We start from the raw sequence: 26114 nt of genomic DNA, 5'->3' as shown, positions 1-26114 counted from the left end.
GTGTGGCAGAAAGCTGGAATTGAATCCAAAACTTTCAGACTGTAAGACAAGTACCTTACCCACTGACTCAGTCAGTCCATGTGTTCTTTGAAGTCACCAATAGATTGATGAAATATTACTGTACATCACCCTGTAGCAATGCCTTCAAATATGGAAGTTAAAGACCCAATTAGATCCTTCAAAAGCTTTCATCCCTCATTCATCCTGCTCTTATTTTTGTCCCATCTTAGCCAGCAGAGAGATGGAGAGGAAACTTACATCCAATCCAAACACAAAAAGTGTTGTGAAATAACATTTACATTTGGTGCTCTGATTAATGTGTGGATGGATAAAACGAACTGTGATTATGATGAATGTTTTGTTAAAGGGGATAACAAATCAGTCACCAGTCAGGGTTAGGTCCATAAATTTGCTCAGCTTTTGTAGCCTGGTAAAAAGCAGCCCCTTGTTCTACACTTTGTTTCATGTCTGGACCCTCGGCTAATGAGAGATGATCGTTTGCTACAGGCGTGGACTGATTAAATTTAAAATTTTACCCAATCGCTATGGTGACATTTTTAATACGGCAGTTCAATGCTAATGAGCTTACCAGAATTTGCTTGTGGTGTGAACAACCGTCCTCCACAGTGAAGAGAGAAGTGCCTAGCTGAACGAGTGGTTGTTAATTGATATTTGGAAGCATTGCCAATGCTTACTGAACGACTTCGTTCACTTCCTCCGCTGCCATTGAAAAACTACAGGCAGAACACAATTCTAAAACACGCAGAAAGTTGACATCGTTCACAGCTTCTCCTTTTGTTTGCTGATTGGCCCAGTTGAAATTCTACTGGAGAAAGTCCAGACGGATCACTGAAGTGAGATTAAAATCATGCAGAATTGTGTAGGAATGCAAAGGTCATGGTCAGATACTCGAAAGAAAAGTTCTAGTTCAAGTTCTTATAAACCTCAAATTTACTGACCTAACACTTCTTTCACAGAGCAGACAGCAGCATCAAAAGCCTGTTTAGGTGTTGTACTCGACCTTGTTCGCAGAGCTGTCCTGTGTAGCTGGGCAGGCAGAGACAGGTGAAGGAGTTGACCCTGTCCAAGCAGGTGGCTCCATTCAGACACGGATTAGAGTTGCACTCGTCTACATCTGCAGACAAACAACACAGGGCTTTATTATTACACATCATCAGTCTCTCAGCATGGGGATCAAGTGGTCGGCTCTCTGTGTCTGGGTACCCGTTTCACAGCGCAGGCCGCTGAATCCAGGTGCACAGACGCAGATGTTCACTGGGCCTTTCTCGAAGCAGGAACCTCCATTCAGACAGATGTTGACTGAGCACGGCAGTAGGTCTGCACACATTAAAAAGAAAGGATGGAATAGTTAGCTGAGCTGTGATGTCCAGCATCTGTTTGTATGTAGCTACATGTACTCAACTGGTCCAAACCTTATACCTTGAACATTCACAGGGCTGGGCTCCACAGAAGGCTCTAAATCAGACCTGGCCTCTGCCTGCTCTGTGATTCCACTCTGTACAGGGGTCTCCGGGTGGGACTCCACCAAAACAGGGGAGCTTTTACTGTCATAATCCACAGATTCTTCATTTGGGAGAGCATTAGCTGAAGGATCATGTATTAGAGCCCATTGGGGGGTGGAGAGCGTTGTCTGGTCAACAGGCATAAAAGCTGCAGTGGTTGGCTCATCCCACATGCTAAGTGTGGAGCCTTTGGTGGATGGAGCTGAAGTATGATCAGAAGTTGGAGGTGAAGGCTTGTTGGTGACAGCTGAATGTTTCTTGAGATCTGGTAAAGTGACAGAATAATACGTAACCCTGCTGGTTTTGGAGTACGTGTCTTGTGTTTCTGTTGTACTTTGGTGTCCAGGAATCAGAGGTGCCACATCTGGTAAAACAGTGGCACTGACCCCTGGAGGCAGGTCAGCCGGACCACCCTGATCCCCCGAGGCCTCGCCCTCTCCAGATATCTGCTCCGCACCTGAGCCTGTTTCTTGAGCTCCTTCGGCAGTCTCTGCAACTCCGTCTGTTTCTTTTATGACTGTTGCGTGTAGAGGCTGCTCAGTGTGAAGGGTGGGGTGAATTGATGGGGGTGTCTTGGCGAGACTGGGTAAATCTGGAAGATAATCATCTTGCCCCGAGGCCTCCTCCTGTCCAGAAGCAGATCCTTCATAGTTGCCTATCTGGGTATCTGTGGACATTTTCTGGGACTTTATACCTGGGGTAAAAGTTGGAGGTTCTCTCCCTCCTATCTCTGCCTCATCTGTCATCACACCAGGCAAAATTGAAGCCAGAGTGGGAACATTTCCATCTTCAGAACGTTCTGGCAAAGCCTCAGCATTATTGTCCGCTGTGCCTTCATGGTCAATGTGAGTTGGGCCGGTCTGGGAAACATCATGGACAATAAGACCTGGCAGTGTTGTAGATTTTATTGATGAGACTGTAGATGAAGATGTGGTGGTGGTGGCTGCTGCTTTTTCTGGCCCTTCAGATGAAGTAGTCTGTGGGTCTAGGAAGACTTTGGGGGCTAGCTTGTCATCAAGGACTGGAACAGTAACACCCTGTTGGTCTGTATCTGTTGGAGGAGTGGTCTCATCGAGGGTCTTGTCTGTGTGACTCTGTAAGACACTGTGGTCTAAAGGATGCACACTTTGATCGTCTTTGTCCCCCATGTCCACCTCCACAACATAAACGGGAGACGCAGTCTCAAACTGATCCCCTCGGGCTTCTTCTGGAGGTTGTGGGCTGAATGACACCTGGATGGACAGAAGCAAATAAAGAAGTTCATGAAGAAGAATATTGGTCACCTAGATTTGCTCAAACGGGTCAAACTTTCACTGACATCACTGTCAGACCCTAACAGGAGGCACAGATTCATGTGTGGATATTTGTTCTTCTAACTTGCTGAATAGGAACGAAGACTTTTAAACTTTCAAAGTATAAACTGATGAGCTTTAAAATTAGTTGTTTGTCCAGCGGATGACCTTGTTTGTTTTTTTACAGCCAAAACTGAGACTCGCATAACTTTTGCAGTCTAGTCCTCTCAGAAGTCTGGCTGAAGCCTCTCCTGGTTCAACAAAGTCAACTAGTGGTGTTCTACTCATTTTGTTACCTAGAAAACAGAACTGCTGACTGCAATCAGCTCCAACCAGCAGAGTGCACCAGCTTATAAATAAAAAAATAATAAACAGCTTGATGAACGTAGAATGTCTTTTAACTTGACAAGGTCAAGGCCTACTACTTTAACTGATTCACTCAACCTACTTTCAATGACAGTAGAAATAGTATTAATAGAATTATTACTGCACATCTACTACGACAGATAGAAAAGGAGAAACAAAGGCTGGAATGACAGACTGTCTGAGTCATCAGGTGATTGAAGTCTCCTCTGTACCTCATGTTTTCCGTTGACAAACCGGATCGTCTCAGGCAGGAGTTCAGAGTCTTCATTGTTCAGAACAGCCTCACTGGATACCTGAGTGAGTCCGGAGATTTGTGGCAATAGAGGATGGGAGCCGTTTGATGGCTTGTTCAGGAAATCCAAGACTCGACTCACTGGAGGCAGAGGAGACAGAACAAGCTTTAACAGAAACAGACACACTCTGGTCTGACGTAAAAACCTTTGTCTACTATTTGTACCAAAGTGTGGGCCATGATGAATATGACGAACCATGGGTGTTAAACTACAGTTCTCGAGGGTCCTTGTTTTTCGTCCTTTCAAAGTATCTGTTTCAACACACCTCAATCAAATAATTATGTCATTATCAGTTCTCTGAAGAATTTGGCAACATGCTAAAGATGCAATTTAGCCATTAGATCCAGGTGTTTTACACCAGCAACACATCCAAAGGTTGTCCATGTTTTCCTGCTTTTTACTGCTTACAACACTTACCAAACTGTAGGACTCTCATATCATTTATAAGTTGCAAAAATACTTAAAGGAAAAATTTCAGTGTTATTGGGTACCAATGTATCTACAAAATATAGTATCGCCATCATCACATTTGAATTTGTGACACAATTTCTCTTGATTACAGGTTTGGACTTCAGAAAGGTCGATCCTGAATTTGCATCGTCAGCCATTAATTTGATTTGAGGTGTGGAAAGTGGTAACATTTTTTATTTAAAGGGGCGGTATTATGTAAAATCAACTTTTTGAGTTTTCCATCATCAAAAACATACGTGGTGTGTTGTTTTGATTCTTTCGTGTATGTTTGAGAAATCCTTTAATCTCCCATGTCAACGATTCAGCTGTGCAAATTTGTTTTAAGTCATATTTCATATATACAATATGTTGATAACAACTGAAGGTAACAGTCACTTGATTATGCTATAAAATGGCACTATGTAGCTGAAAAACACATACTGCCCTTTTACTCTGGGAAAAATGTGCTTCTGAAATCAGCTTAATCAGTTCTAAAATATATTATGCAGAAGCAAGTACAGATTGGAATGGAAATAAAACGTGTGAAGGTTCTGGTTGTCCAAAGCAGCACTATGGGAACCAGCCTTACAGAACCGCATGACATGTTCTATTACGATACAGACACGGTGTTCTGGACTTTATAAAGACTGTGTGAGAAGACATTTTGTGTGTGGCTCTTCTTGCCTGCTCAGAGGTTTAAACATCGGACCACTCTGTATACGGAGCATGCAGAGTGACTGCATGAAATGACCACCTGGACTCAAGCAAACCCAACATGCTTCAAATATCAAACTCTGCTGATGCCAGGGATGCAGTCTGTTAAACCTTCAATCACTGTTTTGACATCATTCATGGTTTCACAATTTTTATACAGTCCAATCCAGAGGAGAATGCAGAAAGACCGTTCTCCCTGCCTCACACATGTCAGTTGATATATGTGTGAACTAAATTAAATTGAGCTAAATTTTATATTAAATAAATTTAATTGAAATTTGGTGTAGGTTCTATGCTTTAGAACCTAGATTATGTCACTTTCAATACCCATTATTAATATACTTCTATATCAAAATACACCTAACCAGGACTTATTAATTCAGTTTAGTAAAAATAGCAGTTTAATGTGTTTGTCCGAGAGTGTATTTTTCATCTTTTTACTAAACATTGTTCATGGTCCAGCTGTTTTTGTCTCCAGATTTTGGTCATCTTAAAACAAGATAACCAAAATCTGGTCTTTTTTCTTAAAAAAAGAAAAAAGTTGTTTTTCTACTTATGTAACTTGTTGAAGAAATCTCACTGCCGTCTTTCAGAAGGCTGTAAAGTATTTTTTTGTAAGTTCTAGTAAAGAAACAGATTGGCCCCCAGCTGCTCACTTGGAATCATATTATGAGAATAATCTTTGAAAATGTATCCGTTTGTTTTCTCTTCTGTTTGCCGCAGATTTATTGAGTCTTCTGTTTCCATGCAGTCTACGGATCAGAGTGTTTACTTTGAATCCTGCTGGAGAAACACTGGTTGCTAATAGTTCTCTGAAATTTATGTCCTCTAATTACTGCATGCAAACTGTGATGAGCAGTTGAAACAAGATACTAACATAAATTTATAAAAAGAAACCATTTTTTCTCAGTGATTGATGTAAATGAAACCATTTACATCAATCAGGATTACCAAACTATGTCTCTCTGCTCAATACCATAACAATGAGAGAAAACTTTTCATAGAGAAGTTTTTTTTTATTTTGCTTTCTTGAAAGACTTAGGGTTACAAGAACTAAATTTACGGTGCATTAAAACAATTTGTTTAAATCCAGAAGATTATGTCAATCTGATAAGTTAAATTACAAATTTTAGCTGTGTTCTGTGTGTACGTCTTGTTTTTAAGTGCTTGTTTTTGGACAGTGTCCCTGAGGATCTGGAAAAACAGCTAGAAATAAAATATAATTATTTTATTATGAAATGCATCTGTGGATGTATTTTAAAGACACGCCGTCTTGAGTGACATCATGTAAAAATTAAAAATAAATGATTCACCAATGATGACCATTGTCATCATAGGTGAGAAATGTAAGAATCAATCCGGGAACAAAAGCCTTGTAAAGATGCTGCTGAAGCATCTTTAGACCGATTCATAGTGAAACCGATCCGATATCAATATCAGTATTCAAAATCGATCTAGAAAACAATTCTAGATTGGCTATCAATGACAATGTTGTCGTTGCATAAGTACAGATCTATTCAGTCTAGAATGTAGAGTTATCAAGTAAATTTTTAATTCAGTATATTTACATCTGTTTTAAAAAAAGAAACACTCTAAGTCAATTCATCACAGTTTTTCAAATTCAAAATTCAAAAATACTTTATTGATTCCAAAGGGAAATTAAATACTATTGTAACTCATTATCAATTGATTTTTCAAGGAGTTATTTCTGTATCAGATCGGTATCGGTTGATTCAGTGCCTCAGATATTTGTATTGGGAGTAAGTAAAAAAACAGCAGATCAGTGCATTGCTAGGTTGTACAATGTATTCAAATATACTGTCATCACAACATTGATCTGTGTGATATTCATTATGTAAAGGGCTGTTTTGAGTGCTTTAATTGTTGGCTAATATTTTCCTAGCATTATGAACTTGTATTTTTCAGGCTTGTGCAATATTCAGGCAATTAGAGTCCAGCAATAAATACTCACATTGGAAAAGAATCACATTGCCTAAAGCTCTGATTATGAAGATGACAGAAGAAAATAGGCAGATATCGCAACTGATATCATCTCAATATTTACCAGTATTATTACAACTTCAACATTTTTTAACACCGTGTACCGCTAATTCTTAGACATGTCCTGTTGTGTGATGAAGCTATAATTAAACATCTGACCATAACGATTGTTTTTGCTCATGGTGGAAATTGGCAAAGTCTGCAAATCTAAGAAGAGCAGCAACTGTGTAGCTCAGTGGTGGCAGCATGATTCAGAGGAGACATTGTTGCAGGAGGGACTGGTGCGCTTCACAATATGTACATCATCATGAGGGAAGAATAATATGTAGAATATCTTAAGACATCAGCCAGGAAGTTGAAGCTTGGGCATAAATGGGAAAATTAATGTTATTATGCATGTAAGCATCTGAATTTAAAGCAGCAGAGGTGGAAAAACAAATCCCTAAAAACCTTTCTGTAACAAATTGTTTTGGTAATCCTAACTGACATAAAGCAGGAAAAGTTTAGTCTGAATTAATGTTGTCATACAGTGAGGGGATAAAAAAAATCTCTTTCATTTTTTACATTTATGGAAATGTGTGGTTTCTGCTGTACTTCTTCTGCAACCAGCGTTGCCCCACAGCAGCTCCTTTCTGATATTGATTTAAAGCAGCCACAGATCATAAACAGTTTCTGGCCTCTGTTTGTTATGATTAAGACCCACCGCTGCCAGCAGCTGCTCTGAAACAATGCATGCTTTTGTCTCCTCATTAGGATTTTATGTTCAAAATGGGAGAAAGGTTGTGGGAAGTTGGGTAAAATTCTGCTAGGAGGGATTCAGACTGACATCCGAAGACTAAAAGAACGCCATGCCTACGACTTTAAGAGACCAGAAAGAGTTTCTTGATAATTCAATAGCTTTAATTATGTCAAAGTTTAATGAGACGTAGGCTTTCAAAACCTACATAGGCTTATTACTTATGTGATAAGACAGCTAGAACTGCTGAGGAGAAGCTAAATCACACACTAACCTGTGTGTGTACAGTGAGGTGTGAGCACCGAGTACTTTTCTTATTGAGAGATACTTTTAGACTTTCTTTAAATGTATGCAACAAAGCTCTTCAAAGTTTCCATAAACACTTTTCAGATTAGCTTTCTTTTCTCAGTCAGGTACACAAATATAAAATCCTTAAATTTCAAATTACCTTCTGTGAAAAAACTCTAGAAAAGCCCCAAAGTTTACTTTCACTCCTTTAAAATCTGTAGAATCGGTATTTTTATTTAATTTCTTCAACTGAGCAAATATGCGACAAGATTTATCATATTTCTCACTAAACAGCAAAGGTCGGCGTCATGGTTCTGTGAGCTGATCTTTGGGTGATTTGTTTAGTTTAGCCTTGGGACGCGGTGCTCCATCAATCTGCAAAATCCACAGATCAGGAATAAAATGTCTCTGAATTGTTGCAAGAAGTCGGAGGCGTTTTGATCCCACTCTTTGTTCGTGGCAGAGTTCTTGGGCTGAATTGCAAGGAGGCCCACTCTTTTGGATGACAAACAATCCCACATGTATTGTATCAGGATATTTTATGTTTGCATAATACTGAATTCACTGAAGACCTTTTGTTCTCTGGACAAATGAATTTCCAGATGCCCCCAAAGGATTTGGATCAGTACCTCCTGAGGAATTTCAGCATGCCCTTGAAGTTTTTCTCGGATAGTAGCAGAGTGCCGTTCTGGCCGAGCGAACAGACCCACTCAGAGTTACCTGCTGCCAAAGCTGAGCAAGCTCTGTGCTGGTGGTAAATAGGACCGGACAATAAAACAATAACAGTATTTATCACGATAGATGTATGATCAAGATCAATAGATAAAACATCTGATAGAACATTCAATATATAAAATATTCACAGTAGTCCAATCCAGAACCACACAGCATTGTGGGAGATTTAGGCAATTGAAAAGTTTTAGCTGCTCAACCTCTCACAGCCAGCAAATCAAAGTGAGTGGTATCAACTAACTAAATCTTTGGTTACCTAGCAACAACCTAGAAACACCCCCGCACCCTTTGAACAGAAAGTCACCTGTTTAGCTACTGGTTGTCTTCCTTTTATTCTTTGATTGATACAGATTTAAACCTGTCTGATGACTGATCAACATGATGCTGAGTCGTCATGGCGACTGGCTGGAGCATGAGGGCGTGGCAGAATATTAAATTCCAATCCCTTGCCATTTGCCTGTGGTTGGCTCTAGATCACATATAGATAATCTGATTTGCACCAAGTTGAATATGAATGACCTTTGTCGACCTCTAAAGAAGCCAGTTTTATTATATTGGGATCTGACTTCAGTGTGCCCCCTAGATTATTCCAGCAGCGATATCTCCCTGACACATCGTCCAATCTGCACCAGATTTTTTGTGCATCATCAGCAAACACTGCTGCACACATTGGTGTGGTACATTAATGGCATCACTGAAGCCCCGTCCATCGAGAGAAGACACTGAAGATTATTGGGTGACTTCTCCTGCTTCCCCAGCTGTAGAAGTTTAAAACAGCATCCACTAATTCTTGATAATCATATGACATGCTCAGAAGCCTGCAGGAAGTCTTAGCCAATACTTCACCACAAAACTGGAAGTGGCAATAACTTAGCTTTCAGCAGAACTTGTAAGAATCGCCGCTGGACTCGTAGTGAACAGGATGGAAGAGGCTTTAGAGGATCTGCTGGGCGGTACATGTGGCTGTGATGATGTGAAAGTGTCAACGACAGCGTGGCAGAACCTTTGCTGTCGCCTCGAAGCCGAATCGGCACTGAGCTGCGAGAGCCACCCACTGCTGCTTGCAGATTTAATTTGTATTTGTAATCTCTGATCTCCGTGTAATTTTAGAATTAGTGCCTTCAAAATGCTTTCATCGTCTTAACATTTTATATTTGAGTTTAATTTTACCAGCCGGGTGGTTTCCAGAGTTGTTTTCATCCAGTAAAGCATTTTGAAAAGCGTTTCTGCTGAGTTGGGAGGTTCTCAGATGTGAGAAAAAAGGCTGTAACGCTTTCCTCAATAAAACACGCTTTATTGTGTGATTTCATTCAATTCTTCAACCACAGCTATTATAAGGCTGGAGTCAAACCCATGTTGTCCATTGGCAGTTGTATATCCATCACCCTTGCGTGCTCCAGCTTCCTAACATGGTTTGATTTACTTGTTTATCGCTTTTATTTTCCATCAGTGTTTCCTGTTGGAGCAGCTGTATGCAGGACCTGCATGTCTGCAGGAAAACAACAGTAAAGCAACACCCAGAGCGTTTAGACCCCGACACAAAGATGGCCAAGAGTCAGCATGTGATGATTTGGGAGTGGGAATGGGATGGGAAATAACAAGCTAATAGGTGCTAATAAAAGCATGGAGTGGAAGCGCTGAAGGACAGAGAATATCGGCGCTGACTGATGAGTCTGGACTGTTTCTGCCCACCTCAGCAGCTGACGGCCTCATGCAGACACTTTATGGCCTCTTTCAACACGGCCCTGCTCTCAGGTGTCATTTCACCTGGAAATAAACATTTCCTCTGCTGTGCCTGATCTCTGCGTGGATATTAGCACTTTTTCCTGCTCTTGTGGCAACATTTGAGGGAGGACAAGAGACCGTTTCCTTCATGCTGTTGCTATTCAGCCTGAATGATGGACTGGAAAAACAGAATCTGGTGCAAGAAGCCGGTGAAATCTAAAGAGTTTTTTTTTTTTTTTCCGTAGAAAAGTTAAGAAAAATAACATAAAGACAGCAAATCCACAAGAAATGCAAAACAACCCGGAATATAAAATCTACACTCCAAGATCAAAAATATTACTAATTGTGAAAAAAAAATGTCTGTGCATGTGAATGAGCATGTGCATGTCCACTGAACAGGTGAAGTGATATTTCTGCATGTCCATGTGACAGTCAGCGGGGGCTTTGTGGTGACAAATCTACGTTTGGCTTCTACACTGTCAGTGGTATTTACTAACCTGACAAAACATCCTGTGCAGTCGGGCCATGTTGTCATGACGAGTCAATCTGATTTGTTATTGGTCTCAACATGAAAAGTCATCTTGCTGTGCTGTCCAGCCATGTTGTTATGACTGTGGTGAAGTTGGGTCTAAACATTTCAGAGCCTCCAGTTCATATGATCTCGTGAGTCTAAAGTAATGCTGAAACTGGTTTTAGTGGGCTGGAAAAATCAGAAACATCCATTTTCATACCGTTTTAGTGCCTTCGATGTTTCATATTTTTAAATTATAATTTTTTTTTTTCACCAGTTTGCCATGTAAAGTTTTGACTCTAAATCAGTTCTGACTTGTATGCCTCCTCTGAGACCCTACTGCATTACTAATAACATATTTTACTGTTAATATTTTCAATGTTTTCAAAACTGACTTCAACATGGTCATAACAACAGTGAGGCAGCTTTACATGGTGACAGTCAGCAGCAAATCCAAAAGGCACAGCAAGACAACAGGCACAAAGACACTAGGAGAAACTGAAACAACCAGCTCCAACGGAGCATCATGATGGCAGTTCATGTACAAACATGGAGAAATGTTTCGGCCACATTTGGACCCCTATACAGACAAATCTCTGCAAACCAGATAACCTGTTTGCAGGTCACAGTAGATAACTTGAAGCATTTAAGCAAAAGGTTTTTTTTGCAGGTGTAAGTAGAGTTACAATAAGTCATCAGTATCTTACCTGCAGCTGACTGGTCTTCCTGATCGTTCCCTGAAAGCACCCGATGATATGAAGGTAAGTGTGAAAAAAGAGAAAGAGGACAGAGAGCAGGTTAGCTTCTCTGACACAACAGTTTCAGTGCAGACATCATTACTGAGATGTTCTCACATTATTTTTATAAACTTTGAACTGGACAATGGTGTTTTTTTATACAAAGAACTTAAAGTGACCACAGCCCATCCTCGTCTCAGGTGGTAAGGAGTTTTGTTCATGACTGAACATAAGAGTGACAGTTTTCTTCAGTGACCTACTTTGGATTCTTCATGCAAAAATTTTTGCAGCAGTTTCCCTCATGGTGAGCGCCCAGTGACTGCAGTGTGGAGCAATTTTTACGTGTTTATGAGGACTGATATCAGCATCACCCCTCACTTTAAACCTGATTATGTTGCATTGAGCTTCATTTTATGCATTGTGTTTTTAACTGAAAACTCGAGTCTCCAACTCTCAAAACTTATAGATTAAACTGAGGTTTTCTCACATTTTTGATTGTGAGTGAAAGAGACAAGCTCAGAAACTACATCTATAATCTATTACACCTATTAGTTTTCTCTTAGACCATCCTATAAGTAAGTATACTTAAGATTACAGTACAGATGTTTTTAATTTTCATGACTCAAGAATTTGTCAGTTAATATGAATGAATACAGAATAATCTAAGTGTAGTGAGATATTGCTTGTTCAGCTTTGTCTACAACTTCAACTTCAAGTATCTGGTAGTGGAATAACAGTAGACAAAACAAAAGAACTCAGCTCAGATCCTGTTTGTGCTGCCGGAGGAACAACAGTGACAACAATCACAGAGTCAATTTTGGGTGAATGGGAGCAGCTGTTCTGGAAATTATAAATCACAGTTTGAAACTGATGAAATCTTTTACTCATTATGACCTACATATTCTGTATATTTTTACACTTTATTTCAAACTATGAACAGTGTTCAAGTTGGAGCTTTAAACCTATTGCACCATGTTTAGGTGGGGCGTTTCATGGCCACTGTAGATAGAAAAAAAAGTGATTTTCTGCCAAAAATACTCAAAGATTTTCTAGAAAAATCATAGATAATTACTGAGCTCCAAAAGTTTAAATTTTTTTAGAGAAAGATTCAGAAATGTTGATATTAACCTGGGACATTTTCTAGAAAAACAAATAAAAACATCGACATTTCTGAATTTCAAAAGTCAAAAATGTTAAACTTTTGGAAATTGTTTTAATTTCAAAAGTCAAAAATCATTGACTTTTGATTAAAATTTATTTTGCAAATTGTTAACTTTTGTAACTCAGAAGTTTCCTTATTTTTACTTGATTGATTGATTTCAACATTTCTGAGTTTTTGGCAGAAATGTACTCTTCCTTTTTTCTATCTACAATGGCCCTAAAATGTCGCTATAGGAACATGAACATTAATGAATTTATCTAAATCTGGCTTAGCTGAATTTACAAGTAGTTTATGATAAGGATAAACTGGACCAACACTGATGATGCTCTAGAGTTGAAGGGACAGAGTGTTTCCCAGGATAAACTGACATGTTTGCTGTATGTTTGGACACACTGCCGACCACACAGTCATGTCTACTTTCAATGAGTCAACATCTGGCTTTGCAGAGCAACTTGTGTTCGTGTGCATATTTGAGAATGTAAACCTAAAGGTAAGAAGCTGTTGGCTGTTTTCTGCTGAGACACACCAGAAACACGTCAGAATTGTTTGCAGTATCTTCCTCTGGGATTTCTGACAGAAATTTCTGTGAAACCTTGTGCTAAAAGACAAAAATGTTGCTGCCCAAGAGTTTACACAATGTAAAGGGATACATGTTGCAACATATGACGAAGTGGACATAAGAGGGAAGCTGTTACAGTGGAAGTCTCTGCCTCTCTAAGCCTTGTACAGATCTTAGTGGTGGTACATGAGCCACCTGGACCGTAAAATACGAGATCGTCCTTCATTCCACAGGTAAATGTCAAGTCAAGTTTTGAACCAATTTGTTCTGTATTTTCACGAGAATTCAATACCACACACACAAATCAACACTAGACGTAACGATAAAGAATAAAAACAAACACTGTTACGTACTAAAGCCAGTTGTTGTGATGGGGTCTATGTGGGGCAGCCAGCCAGCTATGCATCGCTGTTACCTACTGCTGTTTTTGCGGTTGCCTAGAGACAGACACCGCTTTGCTTTTCCTTAATAATACTGATGATGCCATTTGACAAAACGTTATTGTTTGTTTTATAATTGGTGACCGTGCAATGTTTTTATGATCCAAAGTTCTTTGAACTAGTCTGGCCACTGCTTTGCTGTGCAATTCTGCTCGATCTTAATCTCGATTCACAGTCAGTCTGGGCTTTCTCCCATTGACTTGGATTCCCTCTGGTAGATTTTCTACCAGGCCAATGAGAATTGTAGTCTACCTGTAGTTTTAGCGATGGCAGAGGAGGAAGTGGAGGAAGCTACCAGTGTTGGTCACTCTTCCAAATAATGAATTCACATTAGCAGTCGCCTTGTTTAGATCATCGTTTCTCTCTTCTCAGTGGAGGATGGTTGTTTACAGCACAGGCAACTTCTGGTAAGCTTCTGAACATTGGACTGGTGCATTACATATGACATGGCCAAACGTTAACAACTAGGTAAGATTTAAAACTTTATCAACTTTTACAAAAGCCTGAGTTGCATATAAGAAGAATCAACCCAAAGGGCAAGGAGAGCATTAATCAGAGAAGCAGCCAAGAGGCCCAAGGCAACTGTAGAGGAGGAGCTGCAGATGGAGTCCATCATGATGACACTTACTAGTCATATACGCCAGAAATGTTGTCTTTATGGAAGAGTGGCAAGAAAAACAGCACTACTGAAAGGAGAGCATAGAAGTCCTGTTTGCAGTGTAGAAGCCATGAAGGGACAGTAAATACATGTAAGAAGGTGCCATGGTCAGCTGAGGCCAAAATGGAAGTTATTTGGTCTATATGCAATAAACTATGTGAGATAAAGGTTTTCCTAAGCTAAGAAATAGATGAACAGAGTTAAATACAAAACCAGAGAGGCTGCAGGACAACGACTCTAAACAATACAGCAAGAGCAACAAGGTTTAAATCAGAGCATATCCATGTGTTAAATGGCCCAATCAAAGTTCAAACAAACACATGTCCATAATGAGAATATGTGACACTTAAAAACTGACGTTCAGACACACTTCAATAATTCTGACTGAGCTTCAGATATTTAAAAACAAAAAGAAAGGTCAAAAATGACTTACAACTGGAAGTACAGCTAAAATGATATCTATACAAAATGTTAATTCTTGGAGCAGAGTCAAATCTTTTCACTTTAAAATTTGTGAAACTTTTAGCAACAACCTATTGTTTTTGTCCCCTGTCATGATTATCGGTCCTATACAGTCCTCTGAATTTAGTGGTTACATCGTGGCAAAATGGTCAAATTCAAAGGATTTAAAGCAGGGGTCCCCAAACTATGGCCCGCGGGCCGGATCCGGCCCGCCTCCTCATTTGGTCCGGCCCCCTGAACAATACCAGAGAGCGTTCAGTGTTTTTTTTTTCATATATATGTGGATTTTTCTTCAACCACCAGGGGGGCTCTTGAGCAGATATGAAACTTAGTTGCCCTCAATGGAATATATACTAGTCAGCGCCGTTTCGCTCACGTTTTTTTTCCATTTGCATTCTGGGTAAAAATCTATGTACAAACGCGAATATGTCGTCGGCAGTAATCCAGCCCCCCCCCTTCAACAAAACTTTTCTAAGGTTTCTTTCTCGAAAAACTAAGACCGGCCCCCGACCAGAGAAGGGAACAGTCATGTGGCCCTCGCAGGAAAAAGTTTGGGGACCCCTGATTTAAAGGTTACGAATCAGCAAGGAGCTAAATGTGACTAACTGTAACTGTAACTGTGTGGCTCTTTGCTCTTTAACTTACTCACATTCTGCAGGTGCACTACTGCTGCAAACCTGTGCAGACTCACCTGACTGATTTCCCCTCAGCACATTGACAACGAGGATGTGGAGCGGTTTGTCTGATGAGTCTCCACTTAAAAACGGCTCCCTGTTTGGTTTCAGCTCCATTGCCGTCGTTGGCCCCTGGCGGACCTCATCTTTGAACACCACCGCAGGCTGCTGACCCACTTCTGGCTCGATGAGCAGGGGACTTGGCTTTGATGGGATGGCTTTGGGCGATGAGGTGGTGAATTCTCCAGCCAGGCTTGACGTCAGGATGCTTTCTGGTTTAACTTCTCCTCCCACACCCACGGTGGAGCCAAGATCAGCCCGGACTGGCTCCCCACTGCCATCCGGCTGGGGGGTGTCCAGTAGTGAAACCTGATTGCGGGAGGTGGGTAAAGGAGGCAGCTGCTTAGGCAAAACGTCCCCTCTAATTGGTTCTGACTCCAGCTGGCCAGGTTGCATAAAATCTTGAATATCGAAGTCGTCCACGGTGGCAGAAGGAGTGGACATGTCTCTGATGTGAGGTGAGGTGACCAACAGCGGGCTCGCTGTGCCAGGCTCTGGCGTTCTGCCTCCAAGTTCAGATCTGTCTGGGTGAGTGGATGTTAGAACGTGCAAACCAGAGGTGGAGGAGTCGGGTTGGGATGCAGCTGGACTTGTCTGAGAGCTGACAGTTGGTTCTGGTAGCTTAGCTGTCAGACAGGAGGACATGAGACAAAAACATGTTTAAACACTTAATGCATAAAAACTGTACTTGTATAGCGCTTTATCAAAGAGCTTCTCATTACATTCAGTCATCCACCTGCTCACATGCTGATGGCGGTGAGCTACTGGACAGTAGTCACTGTTTTTATTGTAAGTAGTGCTTCCTTGTGTGAAAACCGTCCCAGTTAAGTTCTGAAACACATAACGATGACCAGGGATAGGAGTTTGTCCTGTAACCGGTGGTTTTCTTGCTCAAGCCCCTTCTCCGTTGTTGTGTCTTTGGACAAGACAAAGAACACCCACTGTTCGATTCCCGGCCCCGGTCTTTCTGCATGGAGTTTACATGTTCTCCCTGTGCATGGTGGGTTTTCTCCAGGTACTCTGGTTTCCTCACACAGTCCAAAAACATGACTGTCAGGTTGCTTTGTCTCTTTAAATTCTCCCTAGGTGTGAGTGTGTGTGTGCATGGTTGTTTGTCCTGTCTGTCTCTCTGTTGCCCTGTGCTGGGCTGGCGACCAGGGTGACCCTGCCTCTCGCCTGTTGACCGCCAGGACCTCTCAAGTCCCCTCTAGGGATAAGCATCTAAGAAAATGGATGGATGAACTTCACCCGCCTTGCCTGGTGGTGCCGGTTCATGGCAGCCTTCCCTCTTTTTTTCCTAACTGCTTAGGTTAGAAATGACTGATCTGCTAATAGTTTGCAGTGATATGTTTGAAGTTTTCTTGCTCAGGCAGACGGTGTCCTGCCCCGGCAGACTCTGGGTCCTCGTCGTGTTTAGGATTTCTGTTTTGCTCTGTGAAAGCAGCTCCGGCTGCACGCTGAGCCCAGCCCAGAGATGATGTCATGTTTTTTGGCGAGCTGTGGACATCTGGCCGAACTGAGCTGCTTTCTCTTTACTCTACATTAACTCTCTCCTGCAGCTCTGCCACCGCTCTGAGAGCCTGGCAGAGGCCGCCACGCAGCCATCAGAAAGTACCTCTGCAGAGCCAAACATGGGAATGTTTGCAATTATACGGTGTGGAAAAGCATCACGCTGGGAGTGTATGCTTCTATCTGCTATGAGCTGACCTCTTTATTAACACTCTGTTGTGTTATTGCCTCTTGTCCACTTCCTCTGTCTGTGCTGCTTGGGCTGAGGTCCAGCTGTGAAGTGTTGCTATCTGTGTTGGCCTGTGCCTGACGGGTTTTCCCCTCATAAAAGCTGCCCTCCATAAACAGGACAGGAGTTTTATTCTTCTCTTGCTTCGGTCTGAATGCGGTTTGCTTGTTTGCCGTCCTTCTCTGATATCTGCGCGGTCATTAGGTGGCTTGTTTGTGCTGAAACATGCATCCCCAACTTAACAGCTTGCAGCTGAAGTTAAAAGTTCTGGCAGTGGGGCAAAAGTTGCATTTTGCAAGATTTTCCATGACACTTTTTATGACGGTTCACGTAGTTAGCAGACAGGCATAGTGGATTGATCAGATCCATAGAAAATAACTTCAAGCTTTATGCACTTAAAATACTTAGTATGTAATAAAAGCACCATATTTACTTTGTTTTTGTTTAATTATCTGTGTTTTCAGTATGAACTGTGTTTAGCTTGAACCTTTATAGCAGAATGCTCCGTGCTTGTCGGAGGGGTCTGGGAAGCCGGTTTGGTTGGTGTACTTGTAGAGGGTCCGGACCCCCAGCAGGCCACCTCCACACTGAGGCAGGGGGATGTTCATGGGGTACCGGACGCTACCGTCAGACAGCCAGCTGTAGTCGCAGCGGCTAAGCCCCGCCCTCCAGGCTGCAAACAGCTGGCCCGGGGACGCCAACACAGAGTCGTGCTTCTCACACTCCGCCTTCGCCTCTTGCCAGGTGATCTTCTCGGTGATGGAGGACGGATAGAAGACTTCACCTGCACACAGATGACAGAAGATTCAGACAGTTGGGTTTGCAATTTCAGACCCATGAAAGTCGTTCCTGTTAGCTTCAAGTTATTCAGCCAAGGGTCAGTCCATAAAGTCTTCCTTATACAGTTAAAGAGACAAATGATCTGATCCTGACCTGTCTCTGTAACTGTTGTCTCAATCCTCTGATTGCCAATCAACACTGTGCTTAAACTGTCAACACATCCATGGTCATATGCTTTTCTAAACTTCAGCTTCCCTCTCAAAGAAGGAATGAGTGAAAATGTGTAAATAAGTAACAAAAATAGAGATACATAAAATGTCAAAAATATGAGTTAAATAAAGAACAGTTATAGATATTTCACAATGGAGACATTTTTTTAAAGTAAAGCTGATGGAACATTAAAAATAAAACTACAATACAAATAAAGTGAAGAAACCCAATCAAAATGTCAAAATAAAATTCAAGTCTGAAATATTTAACTGTAGAACATACATATTAGGAAAAAAACTAAAAAGATAATGTATTTTAACAGAAAATAAAACTTAAATGAATAGTGTTTACCCTGCAGCTCGTCTACGAAGCAGTACACATCGTATCTCTCTGTGGGGTCACGACGGCCGTATGTCCTCACACCCGGGCGCTGCAGAAGGTCACCTTCACAGCCAGGACGAGGCTGTGTGATCGGATACCTGCAGCAACAAGGAAACCTCTCAACCAGCCTTTCTATTGATTTACTTATTTCAAGCACAAGAGGCAGGTAGCAACTAATTACTTTTACTCACATTTACGTGAACAACCTTTTAGAAAAAATTTACTTTTAGAAGCAGTGTTACTACTCCATATTTTTTACTAGGTAATATTGCTGTGAAGTATCATTACTCTTGAGTATAATTTCTGGGTTCTCTACCCACTGTGAGTAACTTCACTGAATGAAAATCAAAAATGTTTTAACTACGAATGCAGCAGATACAACACAACACTACAAATTATGTAAAAGTGAAAAATCTTGTTTGAGCACAAGCTTTGTTGTTCTGCTCTTAGTTTCTATCTGCTGAACCTGATGATAGAGAGGGACAGATCCATCCAAAAATATTGATATTACTGACACGAGTTATCAGTATCAGTATCAGATTGACATTAGCATCATTAGATCGATGCTTTGTTTTCATATTCCCTCTTGAAATTGCTTCTATTTTTGTAGTTTAGTTTCTAAGCTCTGCCTAAATGTCTTGATTTGTTTTCTAATGATAATTTTGTTTTGCACTTTGATTTAGAAAAAAGATACACACAAATTTGTTTCGTTTTCCTATTTTTTCTGCTCATCGTCTTGTTTTTAAAGTGTTTTATAGACACCTGTGAACTTTGTCCAAAGACTCTCCTGGGTTTTAACAAAAATAATTCAAAGAAAAAAAAACAAAAATGCCAAAAGGTCTGAAGTTTGTTCAAATAACAAAGTTACATATTAAAAAAGTAGCAGCATCTGTATCAGTATTGGTGTCAGTATGGGCAATGCCAATACTATTGGTAATGGATCAACATCAAACTTACAGTATAACACAACCTGCTGGCAAATTTGAAGGTGAAAATATGGAGTAAACACAAAGTACTGTACCCTGTTCTAACATGCATTATAATACTCACTGTGTTTGTTTATGAAGTTTCATATAGAAAACATTAAATTTGGAAAATTCTTTCTTCTGTCCAAATGTATTTATTTATTCATTTTAGCCTTTAAATACCAAACTTTGATGTAACTATATGTATTTTGTCTGTCTGACGATGTCATTTTTTAAATATTAAATCAGAGATTCTGATCAGTAATTCGGTACTTGAGTAGCCTTTCTACTAAATACCTTTTTACTTTTATTTGAGTAATTTCTTTGATAAATACTTCTCATTTTTACTTAAGTGAAAACATGTTGAAGTAGTCGTGCTACTCTTACTTGAGTACAACATTTAGGTTCTCTATCTACCTCCGCATTGCAAATACACCTTTGAAGTTGTTTTTTTCTCCTACCAGTAGAAAACTGGAATGGATGTGTGAATGGGAGAGATTAGACGTGAACAAACCGGACAGTGTAGTCAGCGAGCCATCCTGCGTCGCACTGATCGAAGCCGTCCTGGAAGGCAGCAGTCAGCTGGTCAGCTGTGGCCATGGAGGCGTTCACAGACAGACAAGCCTCCATCGCTTTTTTGAAGTCCAGAGAGTAGCGGCTGGAGTTGGCTCGGTAGTGAAACACCACGCCTGGATAGACACCACCAAGGGTTAGGGGAGCAAAAATGAACTGAGTTAATGGGATTTCAATGGTTTGAGCTAGAGTTGATGTAACTATTCTAAAAAGGTTTTCATAATCTTGAATAAGATTAAAACTTAAAGGGACAGTACTATCTTTCCTAGGCATATGCCATTTTATAGCATAATCAAGTAGCTCTGTTACCTTCAGTTGTTGCTATATTTATCAAATATGACTTCATAATATAATGCCTTGAAATCAGGCCTCCTACTCTTTTTAAAACTCCACCTTGATGAGGTCATCACAACATGGCTCCTCTATTAACATCTTACAATGTTTTTACCAGAGTTGCACTGAGAAGTAACTCCTATTATGAGCTCAGCTGATGCTCAGTTTCTCCAGGTGTTTGCTAATTGTGGCTGGCTAGTCTGAAGGAGCTGGATGAGGGGGCTGCAGGGCTTTGACAGGCAGAAGCTCAGAAACTGAAGCTCTGTGGAGGAGCTTTGTTCACGAAGGCGGGGCTTCGTGAAGAAAACACCCATGTATTTTGTACAGCTGAATGGTTGCCATGGAGATTAAAGGATTTCTCAAACACACATGATAGAATCAAGGCTCCAGGTATGTTTTCAATAAGGGATTAACTTTATAATGTAAAGCTCAAAAAAGTTGATTTTACATAACACTGCCCCAACATAAAGGATGCTCCATGTAAGGAGGACAATAATAAAGAAAAGTGGAAAAGTGTCTCTCTCCTTCACAGTTATTTATAAGAACAGAAATTTGCTGCTGACAGATGCTGAATCTGTCAGCAGAGCATTTCAGAGCATTTCAGCTGTCATCCTGGGACTAAACGTATCACTGTATCCCTGTGTCATTAGGTTTGGTGGAACATTTCTCATTGATGGGAAATCCTGGCAGAGCCACAGGAGGACGTGAAAGGATGTCTGAGCTGTTAAATGGAGAGTTGTGTGTCTGTCATAGGGAGGACCTTTGTGTGGGTGACCCCCAACAAAGAGGTCTGTTCAGCATTAATGTGGAATCTGTGGAAATGTCTGAGAGAGAGAAAGGCAAGAGGCTGGATTTGGTCGTTGGATGAGCCGTTTCCATGGGGACTGATGGATGCCAGAGAGCTGAGAGTTTCAAAGTGCCTGTAGGGAACGTCGGCTCACCAGCCGCCAGGGTTTATAACAGGGGTCATTTAGCAGCTTTAACGGGGCTAAGTAACAAACAGAAAATAAATTAAAACCTTACAGGGGATTTTATCTGTACCTGCAGCCATGGAAATAATTGGAACACCTGAATCCAATTATTTTGGATACTTATTGTATTTGTCTGACAGCTGAAGCTTAGCATTAACTAGTTTATTCAAGAGGTTTAAAGTGATGCAAAGCTTACAATAGCTGGGAGGAACCACTGGAGACTGAAAACCAGGACAGAAGGGGGCAGTAGTCATCAGATCACCACTGGTTTGCTTGCTGAGCTCATTATCTGGTTAAGTTAGTCTGTTGTGATTGTGTTCAAGAGTACTGAAGAACTAAATGCATAGAAGGTTCTGTAGATTATGTCAACTCTTGATTTTCTGTAAAAATGATTGAATTTTTGCACATGATGTTCATACAGTTTGTCTCCAGCTTTACAGAACAAGCAAACAATAAACATTTTAAGATCAACCGCCTTCCTACGTCCAGCTGACCGGTAAGAACGCAGGCAGACTGACCTGTTTGAGGAAGGGGCTTTGAAAGAGGCAGCATGTGGACAAGTTTTACTTCATGCATTTGTTAACACCTTTAGCTTTGAACTCTACCAGCAGTAAACATCTGGAGGCGGTCAGAGAGTTTGTAGACTCTTAAAGGAGTCTGTTTATTTGCCCGTAAAGATTATATTGAAGGTTTTACTCACCAGAGACGCTTAGGTGGACAACGTTCTGCTTTTCCTCCAGTCCTTGCGTCACCTTGCAGAGGTATGGTCCTGCGTCTCTCACACGGAGCTTCGTGATGGTCAGTGAGGCGTCCCCCAGTGACAGCGGGTTGCTGGGCACAGACACTCTGCCTATGAACTCTCTCCACACCCTAATCTGCCCGCCGTGGGCCACCAGTACAGGGGTATCCTTCTCCAGCTTCATCCACTGGACTCTGATCTTCTCGTCAGGAAGGGGTCCCTGTGTGGAGGTGGCAGAGGGACCGCTGGGAGAAGCTGGCATCGTGGGGAGGTTGCAAGGCAACACCACCTTGCTGCCCAGAGAGCCAGTTACATCCATGCTGCCAGGTATCCTCACTATGGTTTGGGGGGGAGCAGGAAAACAAGTTTAGAGTGAGGGTACTGCAGTCCAAACACATTTTGCTGATAGATAGCAGATCTTCGATGGGGATGGGAGAGTTACGCTTCACTGCAGACTAATTCAACTGCTATGTAAAGATCATCTGTCAGATGTTACATTTTATTCAAGTTATCCTGAAGACATTTCCCACAAGTCATTTAGAGGACACAGCAGACATGTGGAAGGAGGCGCTCCGGTCCACGTCTGGTCAGCATGCATGCTGTGAGTGGAGGGAAACTAACACTGGGCCGCTCCCTAAGCACAGCATACACACTCCAAAACATTACTTCCATGAAGTAATGTCAGTGTTAATAAGAAGACAGATGTTAGTAAATGGAGGGGAAACATAGAAAGGAAATCACTAAAAAAAACAACATACAATTATATTCGCAGTGAAAGTTGGAGCTACAAAGCATCGACTCACAGGGCTCAATACAAATGTGAAAACCATGCATCATTTTAATTCCCTTTGATAATAGTCTATGTTGAGTGTGAATTAGTGAATTACATGAAAACTCAATAAAATAAGTAGATATTTGTGTTAGGAGAATGTGGAAAAGTTCAAGGGCTCATTTGAACTGAACTGTTCAGCCCCGATTCCTTCAAACATGAACAAAAATGTTGGTTCTCCATCAGACATGGAGAACCAACATTTAGCTTAAAACTTTACAATTCTAGAACAAACTTAGACAGTACCGTCTCCTTAGCAACCCAGAACAACTGGAACCAACATTTAGTTTTATACGTCTCTAATCTCTTTGTCTTTTTTTTGGTTTTGTTGTTTTGTTTGTATTTCCTTCTAATTCATGTAAAGCACTTTGAACTGCCTTGTAGCTGAGATTGTGCAATATATACATAAAATTACCTTACGTCTCATTTTGAGAAGCATATGGTCTAACTAACTATTTTCACTTACTTCACTAACTGTGTCACAAATGTAGTTTTGGTTGAAAATAAAATTAAGATATATTCACTTGGATTTTTCTTTGACATACTGGCGAATGGAAACAACGATTTAAAAAGTGTCACTGAAAACGTGAAACATGGGTTGGACACTAACAGGAAGGTTCCTCCTGGAGGACATGAATTACCGTCGTGCTTTAATCACACGGTTTGTTTCTGGACCAACTCACCTGGCTGAGGATGAGCCAAGCAGAGACACAGCAGACAGAGCAGGTGTGTGATGATGAGTCCCATCATCTGAAAGAAAGGTCTGAAGGTCAGTGTGACGCAAAGTTATTTGTTTCCTTACTCTAATCTAGTGATGTCCTCTTTAGATTATTGGTTGTATCTTTTCAAACATTCCATCTATGTATCAAGGATATTTCTTTGAAACATAAACCAGCCTAAATGTTTTGCAATCCCAACATTTGATAGTTGGGATTATTCCAAAGATTCACCATAAACAATAAAACAGAGAAAAAGTTAGTATTGAAAATTATTTTGTGTCTTTTGAACATTTGTGTCCACTGTGACAAGAGTTAATCAGATAACATTCATTCCTCTTGGTTAAAATACAATATTTTATTTTGCAATCCGACAGTAAGTCTACAAATGGAAGTACAGATTAGGGTGATGGGAAAGAAGCCTTTCCTCCTCAATGTCACTCCAAGAAAGGTTGGATAGTTGCACTGCCAACAAAGTTTTTCCACTGATTAATAAGTTCTATTACTACTTTTTGACACATCACTTTTTAATAAACAAAAATAAAAGCAGATTGTTTCCTAAATTGTTTGTCCTTTGTTAGTTAGCTATCGGGTTGTACATGTATATGAATCGGAACCACCAGTTAATGCCAATAGAGGAACATCTACCAGCTTTCTCTGCACCCCTGGCAACTGGAGTAACAATCATTCAATATACCAACCATGCTGATGTCACAAAACAGAAATTATTGAATCATCAATAAATGCCATACATTGTTCTTAAAGTGAAAAATATTTTGTAACTTTTTTGTTTTTTAATGGTCAGAATAGCAAGGTTCTTTTTTTTTTAAACTGGTTGCCTTTATGAATTTAGCGCCCCCTCAGGGAACCGCCAAGCAATGACACTAGAAACCTGTAGCTCAGAGAATAGACTTTCAGATAATGTTAGTTTATAAATCACTGAACGGTTTACAGATCTGCTGTTGTTGTATCAACCATCCAGATCTCTCAGGTCTTCTGGTTCTGCTGTGCATCCAGAACCAGAACCAAACATGGAGAAGCAGCATTCAGCTTCTATGCACCACAAATCTGGAACAAACTTCCAGAAAACTGCAAAGATGCTGAAAGACTAAAACCCCACCTGCTTACGGCTCTTTGATTCATAGTAGGCGGAACATAAATCAGTGTATTTGATGCATATTTGCTTGATGATTTTGATGATGGCATTTGACAAAGTGTAATGTTTACTGTTTGCTTCATAATTGGTTACTCTATTATGATTTTGTGCTGTGCAGCTCTTTGAACTGCATTGTTGCTAAAATGTGCTATACAAATAAATAAACTTCAGCTTGACTAGAAACAGGCACATATTTACAAAAACTTTATTTGCCTAAAGTATAAATATTTGCCTCCATTGCTTTAATCATACTTTTTACAATACCACAAACATCCGGAAAGTAAAAAGATATGTTCCTCTGATACTCTACAAGACTTTAATGTTGTGCCATCAAAAATGGCCTCATCATTATGCAAAATAATTTACTCTAAATGTTGAATATTCTCACAGTTATGATCGTTTTAAAAATAATTCCAATTAACTATTTGCAAACTTATGAACCCAAGTTGCTTTAATTAAAACAAATTAAAAACTAATCTAGAAGCAAAATTACCCAAACATTTCTGACATTTTTAACAAAAATATAGGAAAAAATATAATATTGGTCTTTGTACAAACTGAAAATAACAGAAAGAGCAGCTGAAGTTGTTCTAGTTGATAACAGCAGCTGTGACACAGCCTGGTCATTGTGTTTTACAGAGATCAGCTGATAACACTGCCAGTCAATGTAAATGACATAATTGGTCCCCAGTGTCAGTTTCCCTAATGAGCTTCTTATCTCCCTGCTTCATATTGTCAGCATGGGAAAATTCTCAGCCACCAGAAATCAGCCTTTTCAATGGCAAGACAGCAAATAAGCACATTCATTAAACATTATTTTTTGATAAAATCCCTAAAAACAAAAATGACACAGAGTTGAGATACATTGCATACAAGACAGTGTTCAAGATAAAAATTCATTTTAGATACTCTTCCTTCCTTACCTTGCAGGAGGGATTTATCATTTAAGACTTCTCAAATCAAACTTCCCTGCAAGCCCCAGATAAATGTCTGTGCAGAGCTCCTCTCAAACAGATGTCCTCGCCCACCACTCAGCGCTGGCTGCAAGATCAGATTCACTTTGCAACCACTATTATCCCTTATGAGGTAGAGGAGGAGCCCGCCAGGCTAACTCGCAGAAGAAGAGGGAAGTGAGAGAGGAGTTGGAAGTAAAAGTTGGGGAGTGGTGGGGGGTTGAGAGAGGGGAAAGCCAGAGACTGGTCCAAATGGAGAGAGTAGGAGTGACTCACAGTAGAGTGGTGAAATAAAGTAAAATACAAAGAGAGTGACACATTAAGAGGCGAGGTCTGCATGTCAAGAACAAGCAAGAAGAGCATTAAACATCCAAAGAAACTTATAGA

The 26114-nt window shown here is 40.5% G+C and overlaps 1 protein-coding gene across 1 annotated transcript in view; it reads right to left on the bottom strand.

The window, feature by feature from the left end:
* vcanb (versican b) overlaps positions 1-26114 on the bottom strand; it is a 35767-nt gene extending 9653 nt beyond the window's left edge. Inside the window, exons 1-12 of the mRNA XM_014969314.2 lie at positions 25698-26114; positions 23586-23652; positions 22035-22409; positions 19972-20146; positions 18463-18590; positions 17609-17905; positions 15341-16009; positions 11339-11368; positions 3394-3554; positions 1441-2755; positions 1225-1338; positions 1022-1135 (exon numbers count right to left, since the gene is read on the bottom strand). Of these exons, the coding sequence (XP_014824800.2) occupies positions 1022-1135; positions 1225-1338; positions 1441-2755; positions 3394-3554; positions 11339-11368; positions 15341-16009; positions 17609-17905; positions 18463-18590; positions 19972-20146; positions 22035-22409; positions 23586-23652; positions 25698-25718 (3466 nt within the window). The 5' untranslated portion in view covers positions 25719-26114. The remainder of the gene's footprint in view (positions 1-1021; positions 1136-1224; positions 1339-1440; positions 2756-3393; positions 3555-11338; positions 11369-15340; positions 16010-17608; positions 17906-18462; positions 18591-19971; positions 20147-22034; positions 22410-23585; positions 23653-25697) is intronic.

The sequence above is a fragment of the Poecilia mexicana genome, unplaced genomic scaffold (assembly GCF_051168715.1).
Source record: "Poecilia mexicana isolate PSO_F unplaced genomic scaffold, ASM5116871v1 scaffold_12, whole genome shotgun sequence".
In the NCBI taxonomy this organism is placed as follows: domain Eukaryota; kingdom Metazoa; phylum Chordata; class Actinopteri; order Cyprinodontiformes; family Poeciliidae; genus Poecilia; species Poecilia mexicana.
The sequence above is the reverse complement of the archived record's forward strand: the minus strand, read 5'-3'. Positions and strand labels throughout refer to the sequence as shown.